The 23512-nt window shown below is 41.3% G+C and overlaps 1 protein-coding gene across 3 annotated transcripts in view; it reads left to right on the forward strand.

The window, feature by feature from the left end:
- Window positions 1–23512, forward strand: part of LOC145343058 (transducin-like enhancer protein 1) — a 99681-nt gene that overhangs the window by 66524 nt on the left and 9645 nt on the right. For all 3 annotated transcript variants that reach the window (XM_080188857.1, XM_080188858.1, XM_080188859.1), the window contains 8 exons: window positions 5812–5931; window positions 7367–7420; window positions 10552–10704; window positions 13223–13355; window positions 13677–13861; window positions 19980–20056; window positions 20788–21037; window positions 22790–23037. In XM_080188857.1, the coding sequence (XP_080044983.1) occupies window positions 5812–5931; window positions 7367–7420; window positions 10552–10704; window positions 13223–13355; window positions 13677–13861; window positions 19980–20056; window positions 20788–21037; window positions 22790–23037 (1220 nt within the window). The remainder of the gene's footprint in view (window positions 1–5811; window positions 5932–7366; window positions 7421–10551; window positions 10705–13222; window positions 13356–13676; window positions 13862–19979; window positions 20057–20787; window positions 21038–22789; window positions 23038–23512) is intronic.

Below are 23512 nucleotides of genomic sequence, written 5' to 3' on the forward strand. Positions count from 1 at the left end.
AATCTCCTTTCAGGTGCCCCCGTACGCTCTCAGTCATTTCCAGCACTGTGGGTGCGGCTTAGTGTGCGCAGTTCAAAAAAAAATTTGAAAAAGCAAGCCCATGTCAAAATGTACCACTATACATTTATCCGGGTTGATGTCCATCTGCCACTTCTCAGCCCAGTCTTGCATGCTATCTATGTCACACTGCAACTTCTGACATCCCTCCAAACTGTCCACAACACCTCCAACCTTCGTGTCATCGGCAAACTTACCAAATCATCCCTCCAGTTCCTCATCCAGGTCATTTATAAAAATCAAAAACAGCAAGAGTCCTAGAACAGATCCCTGGGGCACTCCACTGGTGACCGACCTCAATCAGAAAAAGACCCATCTACAACTACTCTCTGCCTTCTGTGGGCAAGCCAGTTCTGAATCCACAAAGCAACATTGCCTTGGATCCCATGCCCCCTCACCTTCTCAATAAGCCTTGCATGGGAAACCTTATCGAACGCCTTGCTGAAGTCCGTATAAACCACATCCACTGCTCTTCCTTCATCAATGTGTTTAGTCACATTTTTAAAAAACTCAACTAGGCTCGTAAGACATGATCTGCCTTTAACAAAGCCGTGCTGACTACTTTTGATCATACTACTCTAAATGTTCATAAATCCTGTCTCTCAGGATCTTTTCCATTAACTTACCAGCCACTGAGGTTAGACTCACTGGTTGATGATTTCCTGGGCTACCTCTGTTCCCTTTCTTGAATATAGGAACCTCTCCCGTCTCCATCGATGACACAAAAATCATCGCCAAAGGCACTGCAATCTCTTCCCTCGCCTCCCATGGTAACCTGGGGTACACTCCATCCGGTCCCTTGTCTATCTTGATGCTATTCAAAAGCTTCAACATATCATCTTAATGTCCACACACTCGTTGTGCCAGATTTGGGCATGGAACGGATCTGTGCCATTCGCAGGTCTTGGTAAAGTCGCGATCTGCTCGGACTCAGGTGCAGATCACGATAAAGGCCTCACACCTGATTTACCAAGATTTCGCGCCTGAAAATGGGCGCAAATTGTTGGTAAAATTGGGCCCATAGTGTGGTGAACAGAATTGAACACTATCAGAAGGATGTGGAGGCTTTGGAGAGGGTACAAGAAAGATTTATCAGGATGTTGCCTGGTATGGAGGGCATTACATGAGGAAAGTTTGGAGAAACTTGGATTGTTCTCACTGGAGCGATGGAGGTTGAGGGGAGACCTGATAGCAGTCTACAAGGTTATGAGAGGCATGGACAGAGTGGATAGCCAGAAGTGTTTTCAGGGTGGAAGAGTCAATTACTCAGGGGCAAAGGTTTAAGGTGTGAGGGGCAAGATTTAAAGGAGATGTACGAAGCAGATTTTTACAGAGTAGTGGGTGCCTGGAGCTCGTTGCTAGGGAAGGTAGTGGAAGCGAATATGGTAATGACTTTTAAGGGGCGTCTTGACAAGTACATGAAAGAGGTGAGAATAGAGGGATATGGTCCTCAGAAGGGTAGGGTGTTTTGGTTAAGTTGGGCAGCATGGTGCAGGCTTGGAGGGCCAAAGGGCCTGTTCCTGTGCTGTAATTTTCTTTGTTCTTTGAAAATCTTCCTTTTCAGTTGACTTTAAGGTGACTACATGAATATAGTTTGGGAATGCCCCAGGGCATTCTCAGCTGGAAAAATTGAACTAAGTTATCCGTTTGGCAATCTCACTATTTATAATGAAATCATAAATTGATACTATACTTCATTTGTTGATCTATCTTGTAATAACTCACTTTACTTAAAAAAAAAACATTGAATTTATACTTATTGGTCTGCATTTGTCACTTGCAAGTTAACGAATAAAAATGTTGTATTTAGTGGCAAGCCTCAGCTGTTAATTTGAAGCTCCAGGAACCTGAGAGAACAGCATGTGGGTTTGACTATAATGTGAAATTCAACTTGTGCTGCTGTCTGCAGATCTGCTGAAGAGATCTCAATGCAGCAAAGAGTCATCTTCCTCTAAGTAATGAGAGAGAAAGCTGCACATGTACACCATTTTATTTCATATTTATTTTCCATGGGGGATTTTGTCAACCCAAACCAAAATGTCTCCTTTAAGTTGCAGTTCGCAATTGGATAGCACTTGCTGAATAATCCTGAGTGCTACACAATCTGTCAATTCAAGGTAATGGGTCAAACTTGTAAGGTGATTCATTTACACTTACAAGATGTGACATACAGTCATTCACAGGGACCTAATTTCCACAATCAGAAAAAATATGTTCAAGCTTGTACCTTTTTTGGAATTATCTGAAAGCATGACAAACCATGGTGGCACATTGGTTAATACTGCTGCCTCACAGTGCCAGGATCCCGGATTCAATTCCAGCCTTGGGTGACTTTCTGTATATAAGTAACACTCTCTCCCCAAATCCGCGTGGGTTTCCTCCAGTGCTCCGGTTTCCACCAACACTGCAAGGTGTGCAGGCTCCGTTGATTGCCCATTCAAAGTTGCCCCTTAGTGTCGGGAGATTGGCAGAGTTAGTACATGGGGTTACGAGAATAGGATCTGGTTTGTTGTCAGTACAGGCTGAATGGGCCAAATGGCCTCCTGCACTATAGGGATTTTATGATTCTATTATTGCCTGTTGCTTTGGCCAAGGGATTGCCATGGAGAATTAGAATCGACTTGCCAGCTAATCTGTACCACTTTCTCCTCTGGTATTAATTGTGATCATTTAAAATTTGTTATTCTTGCATTTCTCCGGACAAATGTAAGATGAAAAGTTTTGGCAATATCCCTCTTTTCTCAGCAATAAAACAATTTAGGTACTTTGGTCAGGTTATTAACAATATAGTATGAGGCCTGGCTTTTATGAAGTGCTTTGCTCAATGACACTGAGCTATGTGATGATTTTGAAGTTATGCCTATTTGACATTGCGAATGAAATTAATGCCATCGGATCATTGCTTGGCCTACCCCAAAATACTCTGACCTAGCATGAAATGAGAAGATGTCTGGTCTTGAAGATTAAGTGTATGTTGCAGCCAAAACCTGCCACAGCTGCATGATTTTGATAGACTGCAGGGAATTTTATAAACTGGGCTTTAAATCTTGTTAATCCTAAGGTCAAAGTTGTTACATTAACAAAATAGGCCTAAAGCAGCCTTCATAAAGTACTAAGCTGCAATGTGCTATAAAATGCCAGAGCACTTAATAAACTTTTTATAAGCAAAAATGGGTTCAAAGGTGAATTTGTGAGTAGCATCAAAAGCTTGCTCTAATTGTTGTAGCAGATGAATTATTTCTCTGCTTTTTGAGCTTCAAGGACATTGAGAATGGAGGAGGTAGATCATTTAATGGGGTAAAGATAATTGTAATGTGCACTTAGCCCACAGCACTTCCAGTGCCCCTTGAGATGGTCTATAGAATTTGTGTCATTGGTGTTTCTTACCACAGGGCTGTTTCAGCTCCAGTTGGTAAATTATAAATACTAGCCATAGAACTTGCCAATTCTCAACAGCATATTATTCTGCACTATACTTGCAGTATTGTCACAGTTGTTAATCTTTCAGCGAGCATCATCAGGCTTCAGTGAGGTTGAATGTATTGGCAGTCAACATCTGCCAACCAAGTTAGATGCTGTCAACACAAAAACTGAACAGAACCTCCCTGTAATTTTTTTAATAAAAGCCCTGGAATGGTTTCAAAGCAGCAATCTAATCATTGGATTCAGCTGACAGTTCAAAACCACTGAAGCTTCACTCTTGTGGTTCAGGGCATCGTCTAAACCTCTCGATTAGATTAGTGCAACGTAATTGCTCCCAGGCATCAATTATCCTCAGTATGCTCCACAAAGTGTATAAGGGTTTCCATTTGCATTGAAAACTCCAAATGAATTGTCCTTTTGCTTGTGGGTTTGGGGTTGGGGGGAGGGGTAGCGACTGCGGGGATGCTGCGGTTCATGGCCATTATCGTAGTCGTTGCCCAGTTTAAGTTTTAAATGCATAATAAGGAAGACTGCCTACTGGAAGTGAAATGAAGTGTTGTCAGGATTCCAGAAGGCTGTGCCTTTTGGCTGCAAACCAGTAGTAAAGGTTACACGGGAGGTTACACTGGATTAAATTTCATTTGGGTCTTGTACAATTTATGTGAGACCGCTGGCTGTTCTTTAGCTTGACTGACCATCAATAAAAGACAGCTTAGTATTAGCCTTAGAGAAGCATTCGCTGAAGTAGGCAGAAGGTTTTTGAGGCTGACAGAATGAAGCTTGAGGTATTGAGCAATCTTGTTTCTTGTGCTTGTAACTCTATATCATTTTTAGCTGTGCTGGAAAATTGCACTGGTAGCTTTATATGTTAAAGCTTTTATTTCCTTTTGAGTCTGGTACTTGGGTAGCTTTATCGCACGTTAGTGAGAACCATGTCATTTTAGCTAATATTTGAGATAGTTATCTTATATTTGCTGATTCAGCAAAGCAGAGAAAAAGAGGGGAAGAGCTTAATGCATTCTAAACAGCATGTGATTGTCATGTGGCTCCACATCATTTTCTTGTTTCAATTTTTTCAAAACAAGGGCTATCTGAGCATTTAGGCACATTTTATTCGACATTGCTCATACCCTTAACACATCACTGAACAAATTGCTCCTTGAATATGCTAATCCAGCCCAGTTCTTTAAATGGCTCACTGTTGCATGGAATGTGGATTAGAACTGGACATGTTAAATTGTATCATGTGACAGTTAAACTTGCTATGTACAAGTCAGCAGTTCAATGTAAAATGTCATAGGTATGCATTGTTTTAATTTTTAACTGAGATTACAATTGTGTTGGTCTTATCACAAATATTCCTCTCTATCATCTTTCTGTCGTCTTCAAAGTGTTTTTGTTTGCTTTTTAATTGAGGCTGAGTGGCCTACTGCAGCACCTAGTGCTTATATAGTTAAACTTGACTCATTTATTCTGTAACTGACTAATAATGCCAGTTTTTGAGCCTTGAGTCTACTGCCTGGGTACAAGAACCCTACTTAGTATAGTAGCGTAAACTCTGGACATCAGTTCATGGATGGAAAGCTACAGGACTTTGAATTATTATCAGACCATTAAACAAGCAGCTAATATTGTCTTTGTAGGGAATACATTTTGGCTGCAGATGTTAATGCATGTACCATTTTGACAATCAGTTTATCTTTCACATGCACACAAATCATAGAGATTGGGTTATATTGCCTCTTAGATTTGGTTCTTCCAGTCTTGATGTCATTACCTCATTATGTATATTAATCCAATGCCTTGCTGTACACCTGCAAATTGGAAGTGTGATTTGAAATCCCACTGCTGGGACTATCACTTCTACCTTAATTAGTCATCTGACTCTCAAATTGTACCACCACGTTTGCATTATGATGAAGTGGAAAAGTGGCAATATAACTGCAGACTTAAATGAAAAATCCCCTAAATAGTTGGTGTTTGGCAAGGAGCTACTGTAAACAAACTGTCAGACTTTATGGGCTAGGCAGTAAAATCTTAATTAATGAGTGATGTTAAATGCTTGTTATCCATGAGTATTTTGTCAGCAGTGTATTCTGCAGGTTAAACATTTAAAATGTAGTCTTGAGGCTTCAGTGAGAGTATGACAAGTCTATTTATTTTTAAACAAATATCTCTCTTTACCAGCAATCGATAAATTGCTAAGGGCACTGAATACTCTGTAAATATTGTATTTATAATTATTTGTTTTCAGTATCATAACCATTCACAGGATTGTAGACGGAAATTGAAAGGAGTGTTCTTTTGAATGCAGCTATTATGTCTTTGCAGAGCAATTCCCTGTTGGTACCCGATGGTCTGCGAGGCACAGATAAGCGCAGGAATGGACCTGATTATTCTAATGATGTGAAAAAGAGGAAGGTTGATGATAAGGATTCCATGAGCCACTATGTAAGTGCATGCATTCCAGGCTTGAGAAACATGCAGGCTTGCCTTCAAGTGCAGAAACTTTTTTTTAAGTGCATTTTTCAAGGGTGAAAACTCACTAATGGTTTACACTACATCCATGAATGAAATCGAAGATTAAACTAAAAGTAATATAAATAACTGGGCAAATTTCTCACCTTAGCTGCGAATTTCCTAGAATCGTGTAATCCTGCAGCAACTATTCGGCCCGTTATTCAGACTTGGCACCCCAGTCTCCATCTTAAAGGGTTTATTTTTGCGTCACAAGTAGGCCTGCACTAACACTGCAATGAAGCTACTGTGAAAATCCCCTAGTCACCACACTCCAGTGCCTGTTTGGGTACATGGAGGGAGAATTTAGTATGGCCAATGCACCTAACCCGATTATCTTTGGACTGTGGGAGGAAATCGGGATACCGGCTGGAAACCCATGCAGATACAGGGAAAACACGCAGACTCTACTCCAACAGTGACCCGAGGCTGGAATTGGAAATGGGTCCCTGGAGCTGTGAGGCAGCAGTGCTAACCACTATGCCACCGTGCTATCCATGCCTCACAACTCTTCCTCACAACTCTATATCCAATCTTGTTTCAGAAGTTTTTATTGAATCTGCTTGGACCACTTTTTCAGGTAGTGCATTCTGAGTCATAACAATTTGCTGTGTTGAAAAAAAAATCCTCCCCTGTGTCCCTTCTGGATTTTTGGTTCATTATCTCAAAATACTTTGGTTACTGACCCTCATGGCAGTGGTAACTGCTTCTCCCTGTTTAAATAGTTTTGTTATTGAAATGCTGTTTATATGGGGATACACACTTGTAAACACTTTTGCGGGAGAAACTGGGAGGTAATTCTATGGCTTGGGCTGAGCTAGGAGGAGGAGAAGAGAATAGGGCCAAAAGAATTGAGGGCAGAAAATACACTGGCCTGAATATTAACAGGAGTAGGAATGGGAGCCAAGAGGAAGTACTTCTACATCTGGCTCACAAACAGTGCTGCAAAGGTGTCTTCCTTCTCCCCAGAGCTGTCCTTGCCTCACATCAGCTGCCAGAACCCCAGCAATACACTTCATAACCTGCAGAATAGGTTAGATCAGAGGCTGCCAAGTTCATCAAAATATTTAAATTGCTGCCAACTTCCCTCCTGTGAGTGGGTTGGCAGTCCACCCTTTGTCGAGTATCCATTAACCTCAGAAATGGGCAGGTTCCTGAAACGCTCAGAATTTTCCATGATTTAATCTCATTCACATCTAATCTTGCATAACAACTCGTATTAATTGCCTGCAATTTCCTAATCTCCCTCCACCTAGTAACTGCTATAGTCTTGAGGTAAATAGTTCACTTTGTATCTGATGAATGCTTGGGGTGATCAAGCCGTTACTCCTTGTTAAGTTTATCTGAAAATATTTATTTTGTTTTAAAGGACAGTGATGGAGATAAAAGTGATGACAATTTAGTTGTGGATGTTTCTAATGAGGTTTGTACTCTTTTAAAATTTTGTGCATCATGCTGTTTGATACTTTACTGAAATTAATCACCTTGCTGAAATCTTTTGTCCTTCAAATGAGACTAGATCTAAAATTCAAATGTTATGTAACATTTCCCTCAAAATAATGGACAATGGAGTTTAACACATTGTAATAAACAGACTACATTTTCACACAATATAATTTCAAGGCCCTTTCGTTTCCACTTACCACTATTTACAGAAGCTCATTTGTATTGGGCAATGGTTCCATGAGAACTGGAAGCTCAAGTACCCAAACTTTTAGAATTTTGGAAAGCAGTGTGACTGGAAAGGACATCGAAGACGAGCTTGATTTCTCTTCTCAGTTGATGTCTACCCACAAGCACTTTTCAGCACTTAATAGCAACGTGAGCAGGAACCCTGGCTGAAATTTACCCCCACGTTTTGTTGCAGGCATTGAAGCCAGTTGTCTCCTTGCAGAGATTGGCAAATTGTTCATCACAGATCAGGGCCAAACCTTGGAACTTGTGTTTACATAACTATTTGCTTCAAGCACTAATGTTGGAGCTCTGGTGAAGTCCTTACCAGCTTTTATTATGCTGGTTGTTTTACCATGTTCATGTAAAGATAAAGGTTTTGCTGTCCAATGACTTTCCTCTCTGTATCATGGTAAAATATGTGGCAATTTATAAATCTCAGCATCTTTTGCAACCCATTTCAATGCCTCATCCCCCTTTGTTGCTGTGCTGGAATGGAGTGGTGGACATCGACAAGGGGCCATTGACTGCTATGGAAGAATGAATGGCTGAAAAATCTCCACAGCCTTCCCTCATCTGTAACTTGGTTTGCAAGTTGGATTTTCAGAGTGTTTATTTTACTGAAGACTGCTAAGAGAAAAGGTCATGCTGCAATTCTATTTATTTTAATATATTGTGTAGTGACTTTTTTTCATCTCTCTGGTTTGGAAGATATCTAACTGTACTATCAGTTGCAATATTCTCCATTTGAGTCCTTGGTGTCAAATTCTAGGGCGGAATTTTGCCATGTGTGATGTTGGGTGGGAAGAGGGTAGCTCGCCAGCTGCACTGCCAGGTTTTTTAAACTGTATTTTCAAACACTACGCCAAACAAAAATGAATGGGCCAGGTTCCAAGACATAATGTCTTGCCAGCAACCTAGGGTTTTAAATGATCATGGTGATATTCTTAAAGGGTGCCTGATGTAAATAAATAAAAATTGAAATGACCCTGCCAAACGCATCCCCCCACCCCCCCCCCCTCCCTGGCATTGTCTCGCAGAGCTCCATCCCCAACATCACCAAGGAAGCCCCCTACACAACTCCCTACCCTCCCAGCACTATCTACACCAGGGCATTACCCTCAGTGGCCTGGGCCTGTGCACCTCCCTGCTGTGACTGGAGTTCCTGAACTTCCTAACTCTCAGACCACAATCAGTAAAGATAGGAAACAACACCTCCTCCACGATCATCCTCAACATCAGTGCCCTACAAGGCTGTGTTCTTAGGCCCCTACTATACTCCTTATACACCTATGATTGTGTGACCAAATTCCCCTCCAACTCGATTTTCAAGTTTGCTGACGACAGCACCGTAATGGGTCGGATCTCAAACAATGATGAGACAGAGTACAGGAATGTTAAAGAGCATCTGGTGAACTGATGCGGTGACAATAATCTCTCCCTCAATTTCAACAAAACGAAGGAGATTGTCATCGACTTCAGGACGCATAGAGGAGAACATACCCCTGTCTACATCAATGGGGATGAAGTAGAAAGAGTCAAGAGCTTCAAGTATTTAGGTGTCCAGACCACCGATGATCTGCCTTGATACCTCCATGCTGACACTGGTTAAGAAAGCCCAACTACGCCACTACTTTCTCAAAAGACGAAGGAAATTTGGCATGTCAGCTACAACTCTCACCAACTTTTACAGATGCACCACAGAAAGCATTCTTTCTAGTTATATCACAGCTTGTATGGCTTCTGCTCTGTCCAAGACTGCGAGGAACTACAAAAGGTTGTGAATGTAGCCCAATCCATCATGCAAACCAGCTTCTCATCCATTGACTCTGTCTACACTTGCTGCTGCCTCGGCAAAGTAACCAGCATAATTAAGGAGCCCACGCACCTCAGACTTTCTCTCTTCCACCTTCTTCCTTCGGGAAAAAGATACAAAAGTCTGAGGTCATGTTTCAACCGACTCAAGAACAGCTTTTTCCCTGCTGCTGTCAGACTTTTGAAGGGACTTACCTTGCATTAAGTTGATCTTTTGCTACACCCTAACTATGACTGTAACACTACATTCTGCACACTCTCGCTTCCTTCTCTATGGACAGTATGTTTTGTCTGCATAGCGCACAAGAAACAATACTTTTCACTGTATGTTAATACATGTGACAATAATAAATCAAATCAAAAGATCAGTTGTGATTCCCCCCAAAATGGAAGTGGGCAATCCCTCTCCTAGAGTGAGATTCTATGGCCTGCCCTCGAAGTTGATCCCTGTGGTGGGAGGTGGTACACCATTCACTAACGGTGGGATTCTCTGGCCCTGTTGCTGTAATTGGGAATTCCCATTGAAGTCACCCCATGCTGCCAGGAAACCCAGGGTCCGCGGTGCCTCGACGGCGGGAACAGAGAATCCCACCAGCATGAATGGCTGAAGTTATTTCCCTCACCTCCTTAACCCCAACACAAAGGAGATTTCTTTGATTCTTAAACCGCACAAATGTTAGTTATCCACTTTTCCAACCAAAAGGTTAACTAAAATCTCTTTAGGCCCCTCTCCTCACAATGATGGCACAAAACATGTCCCCCTGGCCCCCTACTTTAAAATGGTAAAGTGTGGGAGGATCATATCAGAAAACTTGCCTGTTTCTTAGGGAGCAACATGGTGATTTTCAGTCTGAACCAGACACTTTGCCATTTTTTGGGAAAACACCACCCACTGCCTACCATCCTCTCACCTGACAAACAACCATTTACTATGACGAGCCATTTTCAGAACTTGACCCAATTATTATCTAAACTGGCACAGACTGCCTGAATTTTGCTGATCAATCTGCGTAGTACTTTTATGGAGTTGTGAATGAATAACTGAAAAAAATGTGTATGTATGTGTAGGACCCATCATCGCCACGAGGCAGCCCTGCCCATTCACCCCGTGAGAATGGCTTGGATAAATCTCGTCTACTCAAGAAGGATGCTTCCAGTAGCCCAGCCTCCACAGCATCTTCTGGCAGTTCTTCATCCCTCAAATCCAAAGAGCTCGGCCATGTGAGTATCAGGTTTAACCTTTCTCATTTAAGTCATGCCAGAAGTTGCACAGAACTCAAGGAAGTTTGAAAATGAATATGTCTTAAAAATGTTTTGAAACAGAAAATATTTATGACTTTTGTTATGTGTAATGAGCTTGAATATCAAAGCGACCTATTTACAGTTGTGGCTTTGCAAAGATTTTGTGCATGTTGAGGGGAAGGGAGGTGAATTTTCTGGCCTCCCTGTGGCGTCTTTCTCACGGCGGGAGGTGGTGTGCCATTCACCAGCAGCTGAATCTTCTGGTCCCACCATAGTCACTGGGATTTCCTATTGTATCCACACCATGGCACTGGGAAACCTGCAGCAGGAGTGCACCATTGGCAGGACCAGAGGATCCTGCTGGCGTGCACAGCCAGAAAATTCCAACCTAAGCATTGTGTAAACCATTGTCTTGATGTTTGGCTCAGGAAATATTTGAAGTAAATCCTATTCAGATAAACATTTATGCATTGTTAAGCCTTGGAGATATCTTTTCAGTTGCAAGATAATTAAAGCACAATTAAAATTGTATACATTTAGTGGAATAACTGCTTGTACTGTTTGAAGTTTTGATCCTAAGTTAAATTAGAAGTCATTTATTACTTACTGCCAATTCTATCAGATGCCTTTAGCAGCCAAGATTAAGTTAACTGTTCCACATAGTATCAAGTTTAGATTTAACTCCTCATGCTGATGTTATTCATTAGTTCAAATAATTCAACTTGCTTTTTACTGTCTGTAGTACGCACTAACATTGTTACCCCAAGATGCCAGTGCACAAATTGTCTTCTCAGCCTTTACATTTCCAGCATGTGTTGTAAAGTGTGGTTGGTAAAACCTTGCAGTTCATGACCTGTAAGTTTGACTGTGAGGAGATGGTATGGTAGCATTGCTGACTCTGAGTCGGGGACCTGGGTTCAATTCCAGTCTCAGGTGATTGTCTGTGTGGAATTTACACATTCTCCCTGTGTCTACGTGGGTTTCCTCCAGGTGCTCCAGCTTCCTCCATAGATGTGAGGGTAAGGTTGCTAAATTGACCCTAGTGTCAGAGGAATTAGCAGGATAAATAAATGGGATTACAGGGATAGTGTGGGATTGTGGTCGGTGCAGACTTGATGGGTCGAATGGCGTCCTTCTGCACTGCAGGGAGTCTATGATATTGTATGAGGGAATTATGATCTGAAATGATCATTGTTTGCCTGGTCTAAAAGTATATTAATGTAAGCTATAACAGTGAATCAACTGCACAGAATTTTATTTTACTTTAGTTTACTTTGCAACCAGGAGTTTTGCCCAAGTGATGTCATTTCAAAATTTCAGAACAAATTAAACATTCAGATTCTGTTCACTATCTAAACTGAAATCTCAAAATAGCTGGAAAATATTCATTCAGATATGTACACAGGCCATTGATTCAGTAATGGACAGAATATGAACATTAGGACATAGGTTTTTCTGCTCCGAATTTTTCCGTCATTTCTTTCAGGCTACTGTAGATATATGCAATTATGTTCTGTTGTTGAACGGAACTTACATTCTTTAAGAATGGTGTTGATTAATTTTCTCTTAGTTTATGGGGCCAATGTTGTCTCTACCTACCCCCCCCCCCCCCCCGCCCACAAAACCCCCACCCCCAAACCTTTCCTTAGTCTGTGTCGGCATTATTCTTTCTTTCCCTTCTCCACCTGCACTGAGAAAGCAAAGCCAGCTACCATTCTGGGTGCTCCTGGCTCCTACCTGATGCTGTGGTGGGAAATCGAAAGCTCCTGTATGATACAAACAGGAATTTCTGATTGCACAACGCTGACGTCAGGAGTTCCCACCCACATTGCAGTATTATTCCAGGTCCAGAACAGCTTCAGGTAACATTTGGAATTTATTAATTGTAGCTGTTTCACCCTTTCTGAGGGTAGACCTGAATTTTCACAGCTCAAAGCTTTTGGGAATCCTGACTGGTAAATTTGTAAGAAGTAAGAGTTTGTGCATTCTCCCTGTGGTTGCGTGGGTTTCCTCCGGGCGCTCCAGTTTCCTCCCACACCCCAAAGATGTGCTCTTAGGCTGATTGGTTTTACCAAATTGACACTATTCTCCCCTGAATCTGGCTAAGTTAGGGGTTCCATTCGTAATCCCGCAGGGTAGAATAGGTGTAGGGTGATGCGGCAGCGCGGGCTCGTTGGGCCGAAGGGCCTGTTTCCCATGCTGGGTTGTTCTTTGTTCTTTGTAAGTCTCACAACACCAGGTTAAAATCCAACAGGTTTATTTGGTAGCGAAAGCCACTAGCTTTCAAAGCGCTGCTTCTTCTGGTAAGAACTTTTTGTCTCCAGGCCAGGGATCTGTAGAGCAATAACATGCTGTTCTGCTGGTTAACCACTTTTTCTAAAGTTTGTATTTTATTTGAAGCACATGGCCAATGTTGCATTTTTCTGTAATTGAAATAATATAACGCAATTATGGTCATAAATGTTAATGTGTATTTTTAAATATAACCTTAATATAGCATGAAAAGGCCAGCACTCCAGTGATGAAATCTAGTACTCCGACTCCACGAGGTGATGTGCCAACTCCAGGCACAAGTGTACCTTCAGGACCACGTCCAGGGCTCTGCAAACCTCCAGGGATGGACTCATTACGTAATTAATTTATCATCCTTTGTTTAAGAACCTGATAAAAGCATCTGATAAAATGACTATTTTAAAAATGTTATTCAAAGACTAATTTGAGAAGCGAATACTGTAAAACATCTCTTGTGTTAATTCAAATTGTCAGCACTTTGAATCTGTTCAGCAGATCTATATTTTGAAAAAGTAATTGTTATTTTGTGATCATTTGTGAACTGTTTTGCAAAGATAAATATTTTAATCGTTGTCGCGTAGATTTGCTTTTGAATCTGAAGCATAATCCATTTTTAGTAAATACTAAAACAAAGTAATCCCATCTCACTTACTTTACAGCCTCAGCATTAAGACCACCTTTGGCAGTACCAGGTCCTTATCCTTCACCTTTTGGGATAGTGCCACATTCTGGTATAAATGGAGAACTAAACAGCCCAGGAGGTTATCCAGGCTTGCATAATATCTCACCTCAGATGAGTGCTGCGGCAGCAGCTGCTGTAGTTGCCTATGCACGACCCCCAATGGTAAGCCATGTACTGCACACATCCATAATGTTTCTTCCCTTCATTCGTTATTTTCAAAAATAGCAGTAATAGACGACAGATTACAAATCGATAGGTTGTATTCTTGTTATGCGAGATCCCAAACAAATAGTGTGTGTAATTTTGATTTCTCAGCCAAAGAAAATCTTGCCATCTTCAAGGTGAATACTAAAAGTAATTCAGGCTAATGAAAATTAGTTATGAGGGCATGTTGAGTATATTGGTGATCTTTTTGGCAAAATGAAGACTTTGGGGTGGGCTTGCTGAGGTTACTAAAATTGTTATTTTTTTAAACATTTTCATGGTATCCATAACATAGTACACAGTTCAGGTACAAGGAAACAAAAAAGAAAGGTATTGAGGAGGGGTGACAAACACTTGGTGAAAGACATTCATTTTAAGTAAGGTCAAATTGACTGAAGGCTTGCATCTATGACGCTCAGGAGCTTGGGAGGGAGTTGAGTTGGATTGCCCACTCAGATTCTGGGTGAAGATGTTTGCAAATGCTTCAGCCTTGTCTTTTGCACTGATGTGCTAGGTGCCACCATTATTGAAAGCAAAAGTGTTCATGCAGTCTCCTATTCCAATGTGTTGCTTAATTATCCAGAACCACTCACGGCTGGGTATAACAGGACAGCAGAAATTTGAACTGATTAGTTTGCGAGAATACTGAGTTTTCGATGCTTAGCCTGAATGTAGACCTACGTTGCATATGCTTCACCAGGTTGGCATTTATTCTTAGACATGCCTGGTGCTGCTCCTTGTATGTTCTTCTACACCCCAAATTGAACTAGCGTTATAATGGTACAGTGAGGAGTAGGATAGGCTATGAGTCATGTATTATGGTTCTTCTATGGTGATGGGCCAGGGTGCCTCATGAATACCCAGTTTTAAACTATTAGATTGGTTCTGAATCTTTTGCCATTTAACACAGTGGTATTGCCACACACTTGATGGAAAAGGTCCTCATTATAAAGACATGACTTTGTTTCCACAAGGACTGTGCTGTGGTCACTTTTACCAAGACTATTAAGGGAATGCTTCTGTGACAGGTAGATAGGTGGTAGTGATATCCATGGGAGATATTAATCTACAAATAAACTTGAAAAGTCAGATGGGTAAACATAACCTAGATGAGGAGTTAATTGAACATTTTCAGGATAGTTTCTTAAAACATCACTTTCTGGAGCCATCCAGAGAGCAGGCCATATGAGACCTGATATTGTGCATTGAGTTAGGAGTAATTAATGACTTCATAATGAAGGCATCCCTAGATAGCAGTGACCGTAATATGATTGAATTTTACATTCAGTTTGAGGGAGAGGGGAGTGGGTCTGAGGCTATGCTTTTAAACTTAAATGAGGACAATTATGAGGGTAAAAAAGCTGAACTGGCTAAAGTGAATTGGCAAACTAGGTTAAGAAGTAGGCCAGTAAAGATACAGTGACAAACATTTAAGGGGATATTTCAGAAAGCACAGAATAAATATATTCCAATAAATAAGAAAAAAATAAGAATAAGACAAACCCACCAATCATGGTCAACTAGAAATTTAAATGTAGCATCAGACTTAAAAAGACATAGAAATGTGTACAGACTAATGGCAGGTCAGGAATTTGGACAGAATATAAGAAATGACAAAGGGTGACTAAAAGATTAAGAAGGAGGAGGAAAGTTAGAGTATGAGAGAAAGCAAACAAGAAACATAAAAACACTGGCCCTGATTATACCAGCAATCGGGACAGGCAAGGCAGACAACATGACATTCCCCGTTGGCCTTGGGCGCAATCTCATGAGTCTCGAGTGGCCATGCTGGCAAAAGTAGGGCCAGTGAGTGCCATTACAAATATTTCAAAAAGAGAAGTGTTAATAAATGAGCATTGATTATATAGAAAGTCTAGAGAATTAATAAAGAAAAACGAGGAACAAAAGCAAAATACTGCGGGTGCTAGAAATCTGAAATAAAAACAATAAATACTGGATAAACTCAATGGCTGAATTCTCCGGCCATTCACGCCATAAAAAAACACCATGGGGAGGCCAGAAAATATTGCCCAGCAGGTCTGGTAACACCTGTGAAGAGAAGCAGAGTTAACTGAGTTTATCCAGCTCTTTTGTTTTTATCATGGTAAACAAGGAGCTGGCAGATGAATTAAACATGTATTTTGCATCAGTCTTTGCTATAGAGGGTACAAGTAACATTCCAAAAGCAGCTATAAACCAGGAAATGGACGGGAAGGAGGAACTTGGGGAAAGTTACAATTACCAGAGAAGTAGTTCTAGGTAAATTGTTGGTGCTGCAGGCCTTCATCCTTGAGTCTTAAAATAAATGCTGAGTGAGAGGGTAGTTGCATTTCCAAAACTCCCTAGATTTGGTGAAGGTTCCATTCCATTTACACTGACGAAAGGGGGCAAGATAGAAAGTATAAAACTACAGGCAAGTTAGCTTAACATTTGTTATGGGGAAAATGTTAGAAGCTATTATCAAAGATAAGGTCAACATAATCAGGCAGAGTCAACATGATTTTGTGAAAGGAAAATCAAGTTTAGTCAACTTATTGGAATTCTTTTGAGGAAGTAACGTGCTGTGAATAAGCACCCAGAGGAAACCCACGCAAACGGGGGAGAACGTGCAGACTCCACACAGCTAGTGACTCATGCTGGAAATCAAACTTGGGTCCCTGGCACTGTAAGCCAACAGTGCTAACCACTGTGCAACCATGCAATCTCAGCTGTTTATAATTTAAATGAATGATTTGAATGAAGGAGTTGACAACAAAGATTGGCGGTTTGGATCATCTGATTAAAATGAGTTTTTATTAAACATTGAGAGGCATTGATAAGCATTATCAATGGTTTTGAAAACTGGGTCATGAAATCCTAGGCTGTCAATGGGGCTAGCTGTTAGATAAGTAAAAGTTATATAACGTTCATACTGCTATTTTAACATGACTGTGAAGATATATCATGCTTACATTGCATTATAAATCCAAATCCTCACCCGCTTGCACTACTGAAGTGCAAAAGAGTAGTTTTGGAAGGTTACAACTGTTCACATTCAGTATAGTGTCATACTGATTTAGAAAGTGTCAGTGTGCCACTTTAATAAACCTGTCTATAGTTAATCTGATTGTTTAGAGTATGGACGTTGCAATCCACAAACTAAATATTTAAACTGAAACCGTGGGGAAAGGAGCTCTGTGCATGTACAGTTAAATGTATGTGTGGAATACTCTCTAGGGAAAGAACATTGGAATTCCAGCAAGGCACTGTAAACAGGCTCAAACACATAATGCAATGTAGGAGTAAAGATCTGTGATGAATGAGAAAGTTGGGAGAAAGTAAACGAACTGCAAAATCCTTTTGAAAACCGCATAGACACTTTGGGCCGGATTTTCCAGCTACGATGGCAACAAAACCAGAAATTTCTGTCCAAGCTCCACCAAATTTTCTATTCCACACACCACCACCACGCCCCTCCCCAATTCCCATGATGGGCAAGATGGGAAAATTCCACCTTTAATGTTTAAAGTTTAATTGCATTATTTTGCCATTTATATAAAATATCTGCAAAATGAAATCCTCCATGACATGTTTAATATTCTAATCCAAATGCTTTCTTGACTAGACATGTTAATAGTAACAAATAAGACCATGTGCCAGTGAAGCAGTAAAGAAATTCCAGACACAGAATTTGTAAGCAAAAGAAATCTAACATCTTGGTGATAGTGCAGCATTGTATTAAACATCTTTAACACTTTACTTTGGGCTTTTGTCGTAGCAATGAACATGAAGTTAGTTACCTAACAATTTAAAAATAATAAAGCACTGTTCAATGCAATTGAAATATTTCAGACAAAGATTACAGGGCCGATTTTGCCAAAAAAATCCCAAGTGTTGAATTTGTCTAAAGCCTGGAGTAAATCCCGTTGTTTTTTCAGCAGGAGTTCTGAAATGAATCTCCCACGCTCTGTGTACTGCAGGGTGCACAAACGTGAATCACGCTAAATATCAGGGGGGTGGGGCCGATTCCCGTTGAAGAAGCCGGCAGCATGCAGCACTGTGCATGCACCAATCTGACAGTGCCGAGATTGGCACACGTGCAGTAGCCCCACACTGCCAGCCTCCTGATTGCTGACCAGCTTGATCGATGGCCAGTTCAGCGACCTTGCATCACTCGCTTACTGACCCCCCCCTCCCCCTACGAACTGATCACTGGCTCCGCTAGGCTAACCTCCCACCCTCATCCCAATGGCCAGCTCTGATCTGTGGCCTCCCTCCCTCAGTCACTGATCCTGGGAGCAGTGTGGCAGCGGGACTCCCCATCCCCACCGATCTCCCTCCAGTGGGCAGTGCTAAGGGGCCCTCTGGACATTGCCACTTTGCCCCTTGGGCAGTGACAGGAAGTCCAGGCTGGAACTGTCAATCTGGCAGTGATGATATGGAGATGCCGGCGTTGGACTGGGGTAAACATACTAAGAAGTCTGGTTTATTTGGTAACAAAATCCACTAGCTTTCGGAGCATTGCTCCTTCGTCAGGTAAGTGGGAGCTCTGTTCACAAACAAAGTACTGTGTCTGTACCTTTAAGACCTGATTACCTATAAAGATTTGCATTCCAACCTTTAGTTTGTAAATTGAGTTTGTGTCTTTATATGCCCTGTTTGTGAACAGAACTCCCACTTACCTGACAAAGGAGCAGCACTCTGAAAGCTAGTGGATTTTGCTACCAAATAAACGTGGAACTTTAACCTAGTGTTGTGAGACTTCTTAATCTGGCAATGCCCAGGGGTTACCCGACTCTCTGGGGGGCCTCGATTGCCCCCTCCTTCACTCCAGCGGGGATGGACTGCCAGCTTCCCACAAGTAAGAATCTATAGTAAACCTTGTTGGAGTGAGCCACTCCTGGCAGAGGGGAGACACTAGTAAGCCCAGAGACTTCCGTCCTGGGCTCGCTAATGATATTTAAAATAGATTTAAACTAATATTTAAATTATACAGCTCCACGCCAATTTCTGGTGCGGAGCTGGTGACGCTGGAAATCTAATGCCCAGAGACTCAGTCCGTGGCGCCCAGTGGGAGCTCGCAAAATGAAAAGCAGCGCTGCGGGCTGGGAGAATTGCCCTGTACGTTTTCACTTTGTAAAAAGTGGCAAATTAATATCCTCGGGATTTCTCTGACTCCACCTTGTTTAAAGTATCACCAGGTTTCTTACCAGTGTTGTGGTTAAGAGAATCATTGTGAATATTCATTCATCCAAGGATTGCACCTATTGTTAAGCTGCAGTGAATGTGTTTTCAATGTTAAAATTAACATTAAAGTATAAATCCCTTTGATCTTTGGAAAGAATTTGAAAACTCCTTTTCTTCATACTCTTTCCCCCACTTATTTCCCCAGCTCTCCCTTTCTCCAATGCTCCTATAATTGAAGTTGTAAATTAACTAATATGTAAGGATTTGGGTTTGGACCCAAAGTATAGGTATTCCATAGGTATTGTATGAAAGGGCATAGTACCGTGTCTGAGAACACTTTGAATAGAGGGCATTCTTCCCTATGTGAACATTGCAAATTTAATTTAAATTTCTTACACCATTGGAGGAAATGTTCCAAATTTAGATCCTCAAAAGTTCTGCAAAGCACCTCTCCCCACAACATCAAGCTCATCAATCAAGAGATCCCCTGTTTTTTATACGACTGCAAGTGTTACTGATTCTTCCAAAAGTAGTGGGGTGAATAACCTCTTCAAATAACTCTCCAGAGGAAACAGCAATGCTTTCAGCATTTTGGAATACTTTGACATTTGCAGCCTTGTTACATAAAGAGACTACTTGAGTAGAGAAATGTAATATTCTAAAATAAAAACAAAAAATCCAGAAGCACTCAGCAGGTCATGCAGCATCTATGGCAAAAGGAACTGAGTCAATACGTAAGGCAGTTCCAGTCCATCAGCACTAGAAGAAAGGACATTGATCTGAAAATTCTTTCTCTATCCACACATGTTGCCCCAAGAAGGATTACATGTTTTATACACTTTGTGGAATTTTTGGATCGTTGTCAACTATGTTATACTTGGGTTTATCTGCTATTTTTGTTTAATTACAGGTTGGGTTCGACCCTCACCCTCACATGCGTGTGCCTGGAATGCCTCCAAATTTAACTGGCATTCCTGGTGGAAAACCGTAAGTGACTAAATAAAATTCTTCTGCTTCAAATAGAAACATATTAATGTCTGTATAGTTTGTATTAACACTCCATCAGAGTCTGGTTTTCCTTTCTGAATATTAACAATGAAAGTTAGTTGTTTTGCTTTCTTCCTTGTGGCAGTAGAACCACTAACATTCACTTTTATAAGTATTTATAGCCATTTAAGTTCAAATAACGGAAGGTAAAACATAATTTTACCCTTTGGACCTGTTAATGCAGTACTTCCATTGTCCGTAGACAGATGATGTACAGCCTGCTTATAACTCAAAAGTTGCTTATTGCAAATCATGTGAATATCATTTTAGTGTTGAATTATCATATTGCTGTGTTACGAATGTTGCTTAATTCAAATTATTGCCTAGTTGAAGGTTTTTAGTGCAAAAATGATATTAACAGAAGTAATCATGCAAAATATTGATCAGGTTTTAAATTCTGTTGTGTGATTTACACTGGCACCTGCGTTTTGAGTCCAGAAAATCTCAACTATTGCATTTCAACACAAAGCGTGGCAACAACATTTGTAGATTTTTTAAAAATAAAAATACTAAAGTGTTATAATTTGTTAATCTGTGGCATGTAGACTGGAGGTGGTCACTTGCAAAAGTGAGCAAGAAATATTGAGATCTGTGGTTAGTAGCAGGTTAGTTAGTTAGCAGGTGTTAGTCCAATTCCTTCAGTTTTGTTTTCTTTAACTTCCACTAAATAGAGCCTATTCATTCCATGTTACTGCGGATGGACAAATGCAGCCTGTGCCTTTCCCTCCTGATGCCCTAATTGGACCAGGGATCCCAAGACATGCTCGGCAGATCAACACACTGAGTCATGGTGAGGTTGTGTGCGCAGTTACCATCAGCAATCCCACAAGACATGTGTACACTGGTGGAAAGGGTTGTGTGAAGGTCTGGGACATCAGCCAGCCTGGCAGCAAGAGTCCAGTGTCCCAGCTGGACTGCTTGGTAAGTGAATGTAAACCACCTTTTGAAATTCAGTTCCCTCTTTTGAGATTCAAATAGAGAAATACAAAACAGGTGTAGCAATTCTAGGTAGCTATCTGTTCACAAATAAGGAAGAAGCAGTGAATTGTGCTTCCTGATGTGCAATTTTAAAACCAATTTTGGAATATTCCCATTTCCTCCGTCAAAGCTTGGTGAACCACAGTGGCCTTAAAAATTGAAACTTAGTGGCCTGTAACATCTGCAGAATGACATCAGGGTCAGATTACCACTCCACTCTTACTTAACCTGGAAATTAAGCCCCTCTCTTCTCACCAAACCTTCCAACTCAGGCCAGGCGAGAATAGTGCAGTGTGGCAGATTCCCAAGGCTTTGTGTCGTGGACAGGAGAGTCAGAGGTCAGGAAGCAAGGCCCCTTCTTTATGGCACTAGCTGCCATATAGCAGGGTGAGTTTAACAATCCAGCCGCTTTCAGAAGCCAGGAAGAAGGTAGGTTTGTAAGGTACATGAATAAAAATAGGAGGTTGGTGGTTGGATGGGTGGGGGGTGATGTCAGGGAGTTGGGTTTGGTGGGGATAGACTGTCAAGTGATCAGTGGGATAGATCAGATTGCCAATGGGGTTGGGGTGGGGGGAGTCAATGATCATTAAGGCAGCAGTCAGCGAGATGGATAAGATGGCGAGTGGGATGGTCTGTGGGAATGTAGGGTGGTCAATAGGGGGTTGACTAGTGATTTGGATTGGGTGGTCAGTGGTGAGGGGTCTGGTGGTTAATGGGGTGATTGGTCAGTGGGGAGGTTAGGTGGCCAGAGGGGACGGTTAGTGAGTGAGGAAAGAGCAGTCGGGGTTCCATGGGGGGGGGAGGTTTAAGATGGGGGTTTTGGGATGGAGGGATGAGTCTCTCAGGGATCGGTGTCTAGATGGGAGGGGTGGTGATTGGGAGCACATTGAGGGTCAGGGTGTAGTTGGTGGGGATTATTGGGCTGGTTAGGGTGTCAGGGAATCCAGTGCAGCCTTTGCCAGGGTGGGGGGGAGGCGGGGATGCGATACTTCCAGAAATTGTTTTTCCAGCCAGATTTCAGCTCTGGTTATTTAAATCATTTATACAAATGAGGAACGTACAATAATTATATGTAGCTGACCACAAGGTGTCACAAGAAAATCCAAAGGGACCACCACATTTTCCTTGCGGAAGTCAAGTAACTTTACTATTACTGTTTATAAATGAAGAGCTGAACTGGTATTAAATGTTTTTTCTGGATTTTTTTTGGACAGTATGGTTTAAGGAGGATTAGAAAATCTCATTCAATGCTGATTGAGCAGATTAAGTCTTTGGGCGGGATTTTCCGGCCATGCTTGCCCCAAGACTAGAAAAGCTCACTCGAGGTCAGCAGACCTTTGAATCGTCCGTGTCCTGCCCGCTACGATTCCCTTGACAAGCAGGAATGGAAAATCCTGCCCCCTTTGTCTCGTCACAATGTGGAGATGGTGCAAATTCACACTAGTTATAACTCAGCACTAAATTATTAGTCTCACTTAAAGCACAAATATGGCTGGTGTACAAACCATACTGATGGCTGGAGCATGCACACATTTGAAAGTTCATGCCCATCTAAACATTCAGCCTTGTGACAAATTACTGGCAGTTCTTCTAGTTTTCTAAGTTTTTGGTACATGTTACTAAACAAAAGGCTTGAATGTACTTTACTGAATAAGAAATAGCACATAGAATGTCACTTTATTTTTTTCCCCACAGAACAGAGACAATTACATCCGATCGTGCAAATTATTACCGGATGGATGTACCCTGATTGTTGGCGGGGAAGCCAGCACGTTATCTATTTGGGACCTGGCAGCTCCAACTCCACGTATAAAAGCAGAGTTGACCTCCTCTGCTCCTGCCTGCTACGCTTTGGCTATCAGCCCTGACTCCAAGGTCTGTTTCTCCTGCTGTAGTGATGGTAATATTGCTGTCTGGGATCTGCACAATCAGACTTTAGTCAGGTAAGAATTAAACTGCTCTTAGATGCCAAGTTAACACTAAAATCACAAATCCCTTTCCCTATCATTTTGACAATCAGAATCAAAGTTATCTGGTCGTGATTTGGTGAAGTAATAATGAAGAGTACACAAAGGACACCTGTCTGATTTGAGCATTATTCCCCAGGGACCACTTTAGTTGTAAACATGCTTTAGACGTTAATAATCCTCTGAATTCAATTAGAATAATTTAGTCCTTGTATTTAATTACGAGAGATACTTTGTGTAAATAGAATGAAAGTTTAACAATAAATGAATGTGACACTTTAATTAAGAGGGAAACAATGTATCGGGTACAGCTGCATTTTGATGAATGTAACTTTACAGAGGAGCTGTTTTGCTTTGGGCTTGTTGCACTTGCGTAATATTTGCACATCATAGATCATGAACTGATGTTATGTCCTGTCGCAGTTGTTTAACCAAATGCAATACCAGACAG

The sequence above is a fragment of the Carcharhinus amblyrhynchos genome, chromosome 5 (genome assembly GCF_965287045.1).
Source record: "Carcharhinus amblyrhynchos chromosome 5, sCarAmb.v2.hapA, whole genome shotgun sequence".
Taxonomy (NCBI): domain Eukaryota; kingdom Metazoa; phylum Chordata; class Chondrichthyes; order Carcharhiniformes; family Carcharhinidae; genus Carcharhinus; species Carcharhinus amblyrhynchos.